The 7,734-nt window shown below is 37.7% G+C and overlaps 1 protein-coding gene across 1 annotated transcript; it reads left to right on the top strand.

Moving 5' to 3' along the window:
- On the top strand, positions 598-1,215 carry LOC107633379. Its single transcript, XM_016337014.1, has 2 exons — positions 598-773; positions 858-1,215. The coding sequence occupies exons 1-2, from the start codon at positions 598-600 to the stop codon at positions 1,213-1,215; spliced, it is 534 nt and encodes a 177-aa protein (XP_016192500.1).

Below are 7,734 nucleotides of genomic sequence, written 5' to 3'. Positions count from 1 at the left end.
GGAGATACCTATAACCCATCCTGGAGGAACCATCCCAATTTGAGCTGGGGAGACAATCACAATCAAAACCAGCAGCCTTGGCAGAGAAACTCAAACTAAAACAATCTCAGAAACACAAACCATTAAAACACTAACCAAAACCAATACAGAAAACCACAAAATAATCAACCTCAACCCAACTACTATCCATTCTCAACATCCCATAATCAACCACAACCGCCCCAAGAATCTCAAAGGATCTCCAACTTGGAGATAATTATAGAAAAGATGATGAAACATCAAGAGCTAACCAGCAAGAACCATGAAGCTTCACTGAAGAACTTGGAAAGGCAAATTGGATAATTATCCAAGCAAACAGTGGCTGAAAGAGCACCCAATACATTACCAAGTGACACTATTCCCAATCCCAAGGAAGAATGCAAAGCAATCCAGTTAAGAAGTGGAAGAACCTTGGTAAATAATAAAGAAGCCACCAAGAAGCCAACAGAAGATGATAAGGCCAACAGCAAGGAAGAAGTGACAATTAATGGAAAGAACCAGGAAGAACTCAAGAGAAAGGATGAGGAATCTCAAGCTTTAAAGAAGGGAAAGCAAATCATGGGGGAGCAATCACAAGAACAGAGGAAAATGGAGAAGCCATACACTCCTTCCATTTCATATCCTCAAAGGTTCAACAAGGAGCTAAAGGATCAACAGTTCCTAAAGTTTTTAGAAGTTTTTAAGAAGCTAGAGATCAACATTCCACTTGCTGAAGCTCTAGAAAAAATGCCTCTGTATGCAAAATTTCTAAAAGAGCTTATCAACAAGAAGAGGAGCTGGAATAAAAAAGAAACGGTGATCTTGACCCAAGAATGCAGTGCTGTCATCCAAAGAGGTCTTCCACCAAAGCTCAAAGATCCAGGAAGCTTCATCCTATCTTGCACTATAGACAACAGAACATTGGACAAAGCTCTCTATGACTTAGGAGCCAGCATCAATTTAATGCCCCTCTCACTAATGAAGAAGCTTGCAATAGAGGAAGTTAAGCCTACCCGGATGTCACTTCAAATGGCTGACAGATCACTCAAGATACCAAATGAAGTTGTAGAAAATTTATTGGTAAAGATTGGAGAATTCATTTTTTCTGCTGACTTTGTTATCTTGGACATGGAAGAAAAGGGACACAGTTCAATCATATTGGGACGGCCTTTCTTAGAAACAGCAAGCCATCATTGATGTGGAAAAAGGTGAGATGACCCTCAGGGTGCATAAAGAAAAAATGATCATCAATGTCTTCAAGGCCATGCAGTATCTTCTAGAGAAGGAAAAGAACATGAGAGTGGAAATGATAGAAGAAGTGGAGGAGGAGCTACTAGAAGATGACAACCAGGAGGAACAAGAAGGGGAAACAGGAGAGGAACAAAATTTCAGAGAAGAAGAAGTAGTAGAAATCTCCTCTAAAGGCGAGGCAGAGGAGAAGTCAAAACAAGAGTTAAAGCCTCTTCCTCCTCATCTCAAGTATGTATTTCTTGGAGAAGCAGAGGCCCTGCCAGTGATTATAAATTCCTCCTTGAACATAGAAGAGGAAACAAAGCTGATTGAAGTATTGAAAGCCCACAAGACAGCCTTGGGTTGGACGATTGATGATATCAAGGACATAACCCCTGCCATCTGTATGCACAAAATACTATTGGAGGAAGATTCAAGGCTTGTAGTTCAACCCCAAAAAAGGCTTAACCCAACCATGAAGGAGGTGGTTCAAAAAGATGTGATGAAGCTATGGAATGTTAAAATCATATACCCAATCTCTGACAGCTCTTGGGTGAGCCTAGTACAAGTAGTGCCAAAGAAAGGTGGCATGACTGTCATCTTCAATGAGAAGAATGAACTAATCCCCACAAGGACAGTGACTGGGTGGAGGATGTGCATAGATTATAGAAGACCGAATGATGCTACAAGGAAAGATCACTTTCCTCTCCTATTCATTGACCAGATGCTGGAAAGATTGGCTGGACATGCATACTATTGCTTCCTGGACGGGTATTCTGGATACAATCAAATAGTGGTGGATCCCAAAGATCAAGAAAAAACTTCCTTCACCTGTCCATTTGGAGTCTTTGCTTACAGAAGGATATCCTTTGGGCTATGCAATGCCCCTGCAACTTTTCAAAGGTGTATGCTTTCTATATTTTTGACATGGTGGAAAAATTTTTAGAAGTCTTCATGGATGATTTTTCTGTCTTTAACAATTCATTTAACACCTTCTTGCATAATTTAACTCTTGTTTTGAAAAGATGTCAAGAAACTAATCTGGTATTGAATGGGGAGAAATGCCATTTCATGGTTCCTGAAGGATAGTTCTTGGGTATAAGGTTTCAAGCAAAGGTATAGAAGTTAATAAAGCAAAAATAGAAATCATTAAAAAGCTTCCTATACCTGTTAATGTGAAAGAAGTAAGGAGTTTTCTTGGACATGCTGGTTTTTACAGGAGGTTCATCAAAGATTTTTCAAAAATAGCAAAACTACTGAATAATTTGCTAATGATTGATAATCCTTTCATCTTTGATGACAATTGCAAGCATGCCTTTGAAACTTTAAAGAGAAAACTCATTACAGCACCAATCATCACACTCCCAGATTGGAAATTATATTTTGAACTTATGTGTGATGCAAGTGACTTTGAAATTGGTGCTGTATTGGGACAAAAGAAAGACAAGATGTATCATGTTATATACTATGCTAGCAAGGTGTTGAATGAAGCACAGAAAAATTATACCACCACAGAGAAAGAGCTCTTGGCAATTGTATATGCATTTGATAAATTTAGACAATACTTGATTAGTTCAAAGGTCATAGTATATACTGATCATACTGCTCTCAAGTATCTCATGTCTAAACAGGATTCAAAGCCAAGACTTATCAGGTGGATGTTGTTGCTACAAGAATTTGACATTGAAGTGAAAGATAGGAAAGGGAATGAGAACCAAGTGGCAAACCATTTGTCAAGACTATCACAAGAAGCTAACCAAGCTCCACATTCAGTGAACGAAAGCTTTCCAGATGAACACCTTTTGCAAATCCAACAAGCTCCCTGGTTTACAGACATTGCAAACTACAAGGTTGGGAGGAAGATTCCTCAAGAATTCACCAAACAACAAGTGAAGAAGCTGCTCAATGAAGCCAAGAAATTTTTATGGGATGAATCATTCTTATTCAAGAGGTGTCCAGATGGAATGATTAAGAAACATGTTCCTGAGAGTGAGATGAGAGATATATTATGGCATTGTCATGGTTCAGCTTATGGTAGACATTTTGGGCCAGAAAGAACAGCAGCCAAAGTACTTCAAAGCGGATTTTATTGGCCAACTATATTCAAGGATGCTAGAGAGTTTGCTCATCAATGCAATGAGTGCCAAAGAGCTGGAGGATTAACAAGAAGGAATGAGATACCTTAGAACTACATCTTGGAGGTAGAACTCTTGGAGGATTAACAATGGGCCCTTTTCCACCTTCATATTCTTTCAAATACATACTTGTGGCAGTAGAGTATGTCTCAAAGTGGGTGGAAGCCATGGCAACGACTACATGTGATGCACAAATTGTCCTTCAATTCCTTAAGAAGCACATTTTTACTAGATATGGAGTGCCTAAGGGTCTTGTCAGTGATGGTGGTAGTCATTTTTGCAACAAATAGATGGAGAAACTACTTCACAAATATGGGGTGATGCATAAATTAGATACACCATATCACCCACAGACCAATGGCCAAGCAGAGCTTGCAAATAGGGAGTTGAAGAGGATTTTGAAGAAAACAGTGGGGAACACAAGAAAGGATTGGGTCAGAAAATTAGAAGATGCTCTCTGGGCATATAGAATAGTATTCAAAACTCCTATTGAAAAGTCTCCTTTTCAGTTATTATATGGCAAGTCTTGTCACCTCCCTGTAGAGCTTGAGCATAAAGCCTTCTGGGCCACTAAACTCCTCAACCTTGATTCTCAAGCAGCAGGAGAGAAGAGGCTATTGCAATTAAATGAGTTGGATGAGTTTAGACTGGAAGCCTATGAAAATGCTAAGATATACAAGGAAAAAGCTAAGAGATGGCATGACAAAAGAATCTTAAAGAAGGAGTTCAAACCAGGACAGCAAGTACTCTTGTATAACTCCAGGCTCAAAATTTTCCCTGGCAAACTCAAGTCCAAATGGAATGGCCCTTACTTGGTGACAAAGGTTCTCCCTTATGGAAGCCTTGAACTCCTAGATGAAGCAACAAAGAGCAATCTCACAGTAAACGGTCACATGGCAAAGCATTATTTGGGAGGCTCTTGAGACAAAGAGAAGGAGATTCAGAAGTTAAGTTGAGTAAGAATGAAAGATGTCAAGCTAGTAACATTAAAAGAGCGCTTGTTGGGAGGCAACCCAACCATGAGGTAGTTTTCTTTTCCTAAGCTATTTCAATAAAAAGGTTAAGTAGACTTATCTGTATTGCAAGGAGCTAAGTTTGGTGTTGCATACCAAAATAATTTAAGGGTGAATGAAGGATGCTAAGTTTGGTGTTCCACCAAAAATCTCATTTAAAAACACATTTCAACTCTTTACATAAATGGTTACTAGCTCCAAGCAATCAGGGAAATCACTGAACCATTGTCTGTCTTCTAGTTTTTAGTTTTATGACTTTCAACAAAAGCACATTGTTTCATGTAACTGATGCATCATAGATACTAGCAAGGGACTAAGTTTAGTGTTCCCTCACCAAAGTAAGTTCAAGAAACTACAATAATTCATGTATGTTAACCATTTGCCTAAGTACTTGGAAAAACAAGCAACTTCCAATAATTATGCAGAAAAGATACTCAGCATCTTAAAAGAATCATCACCAAGGAAAATGCAAAAGTAAAAGATGATCATGACAAAAGGAAAGCTGCAAGACACTCCTAAGAGGTTGTATTGTCACAAAATTCATTTTGCTTTGAAATGTTCTGAATGAGAAGTTGCTGTTTACCTTGATGTTAGTTCAAATAATGCAAACTTTGATGCCTGCACTAGTGTAAATGCTTGTCTTCATCTTCATCTGCCTTAAATTCTGTCTTGTTTCCCTTTTGCATCAATAAGAGAAAATGTTCGAAATAGGAAGTGATTGTTCAATGTGGTAGGAATTAGAATAAAGACTTGTGGTGGTAATTGATTGATTGGATGATAAGCTCAATAATAAAAGCTGCATAATAGAATGTTCTTTGTAGTGTGAACTTAGTTGCTGTTATAAAACCTTTTATTAATGAACATCCCTGGGAAATGAAGAAAAGTAAGAAAGAAAAAGAAAAGAAAATCCAAGGATTGGCATCAAAAATAAAAGAAACAAACAATAAGGCTAGACACCAATGGCTTGGACCTTAGGACATATGCCTGTGGTGCTTCTTGTACTATGATATGCTTGGATAATAAGGTTCTGAGGAGTCTTTTAAAACTTGGTAACTTGGATTAACTAATCCGGAATTACCAATCGAAAGTCCATTATCAAGAGCAACCTAGTTACAAAGTATTTAGTAACCCAAAGGGTGCTGGGCATCAATATTCCTAAGAAGAATTGTGAGCCAAGTGTCTGTAGTGAAGAAGTGTTGAGAAAAAATTCAGCCAAAAGGCTGCTGCAACACTTGACACTGAGCTACCATTGAGAAATAAGCTTTCTAAGCAAAAGAACGAAGGAAAAAAAAAGGGATCAATCAAGGAGCAAGGAATTATAACAGCAACTCTAATGAACCCTCAAAGAAGCATTTCTTATCTATCAGCAAAGAATAAGTGAGCTGCATCTTGTCTGCATAAAATCCCATAGTCTTAATTCAATTACCTGCTAAATAAGGACATATGCTTCTCTATTTCATTTCATTTCTTCTTATGTTTAGTGCTTGCTTGGGGACAAGCAAGGTTTAATTTTGGTGTTGTGATGACAAGTCATCTTATACTAGTTTTACAAGCATTTCTCATTAGTTTCATTAGGTTTTATGCACTTTCTTGCACAATAAGTAAGTGATTGGAGTGGATTTTCATGATCATTTTGAATCAATCAAACATCATTTATTTTACATAAAATCATAAGGTTTATGATAGAATTAATTGATTTTATGAATGATGCAAAGATCTTGTGATTTTGGTGAGACATTGATTGGTTGTTTGGTTTGTAGGTGAAGAAATGAGGAAGAAAGGGAAGAACCAGGAAAGCGTTGCAATAGTGAACGTAGCATTCACTCTCTCACCTTTTTCGTGGATTCAAGCCTTCAAGCCAAAGCTTTCATGCTGTCCGTACAACAATGCAGCACTCAACAAAGGCCAGCGTTCAAAAGAAGTGAACGTAGTGTTCACTTTTTCCACCTTTTTCGTGGATTTCAGCTTGGGAAGAAAGGCGTGCATCAAAGCTCCGTTCAAGGAAGGCAACATTGCACTCAACCAAGGGAGCGCTAGACAGCACTCAACCAAGGGAGGCAGGCACCAAGGAAGGGTAGCGTTTAAAAATTAGAGCGTAGTGTTCTCTTTTGTAACATTTTCGTGCTTCTCAAGCCTTGGGGAGGAAGGCTCAGCAAAAGAGTAGCGTTCAAAGAGTGAACGTGCCGTTCACTAAAGCAACGCTGGAGAAACAAGGCGCACAAAATTGGCACGCTTAGGAGAATGAACGCAGCATTCATTTTGGTCACGGAGCGCTCCACTGGGAGTGAACCAAATGCTCCCTGACCCATGCCACCAAGTGCCAAGTTGGATCCATTTCTTCACAAACCCAAAAGGCCAATTTCAAAAAGCTTTGAAGACAAAAATAGAAAGTGTATAAATAGGAGAAAGTTTGATTTGAAGGGAACATTTTGCTCATTTTTAGTTTTCTCACTTTTGAATTTTCATTTGTTTTGAATTTGGGGGAATTGGGATTAGATCTAGTTTTCTTTCTGTTTGTTCTTGCTTCTGCAACTTTTACTTTCTGTTTTGGGTTTTTTTGAATTGAGATTGAAGAATTCCATTGTAATCATTCATCTGAGAATCATCTTCTACTTTTCTTTTGATAATTCTGAGAATTGGAAGTTGGATCAGAATTTCCTTTTCTGTTTTCATTTTCATTTCTTCTGTAATTTCTTTTCTGTGTTGTCAAGGGAGTAATTGAGATCTAGATCTGCTTTCTGTTCTCATTACTCTTCTTCAATTGTCAATTTCTCTTTGAGAATTTCACAATTGAGCTAAGTTTTCTTACTGTTTGTTTCTTCAAGCAATTTTCCATTTCTGTTTTGCTATTGAGATCCTGATCTGATTCTCTTCATCTCATAGCTCTCTGATTTACTTTAATTTACATTTTCTAGTTCAATTTGAATCCCAACACCCAAATCCCTTTTATTCTTCAAGAAATTTACATTTCCCAGCAATTTAGATTCAGTAATTTAAGTTTATTGCACTTTAAGTTTCAGTCATTTACCTTTCTTGCAATTTAAGTTTCAGCTCTTTTACTTTCTTGTACTTTAAGTTTCTGCAATTTACTTCTTCTGCACTTTAAGATTCAGTCAATTCACCCTCTTTCTTTTATTTACTTGCAATTTAGCTTCTGTTAATCAAGTTTCACTCAAATCATCAAATTTTTGCTTAACTAAATTCATCACCTAACTAAAATTGCTCAATCAAGCAATCCCTGTGGGATCGACCTCACTCTTGTGAGTTATTACTACTTGATGCGACTCGGTACACTTTCTGGTGAGTTTTGTGTGGAATCATTTTTACCTCATTAACAC

The sequence above is a fragment of the Arachis ipaensis genome, chromosome B03 (genome assembly GCF_000816755.2).
Source record: "Arachis ipaensis cultivar K30076 chromosome B03, Araip1.1, whole genome shotgun sequence".
NCBI classification, from domain to species: Eukaryota; Viridiplantae; Streptophyta; class Magnoliopsida; order Fabales; family Fabaceae; genus Arachis; species Arachis ipaensis.
The sequence above is the reverse complement of the archived record's forward strand: the minus strand, read 5'-3'. Positions and strand labels throughout refer to the sequence as shown.

Coding starts and splice junctions, on each gene's coding strand:
- LOC107633379 (XM_016337014.1), top strand. CDS start 598: ATGGGGGAGCAATCACAAGAACAGAGGAAAATGGAGAAGCCATACACT. Junction 774..857: donor GCTCTAGAAAAAATGCCTCT/GTATGCAAAATT, acceptor CCAAGAATGCAG/TGCTGTCATCCAAAGAGGTC.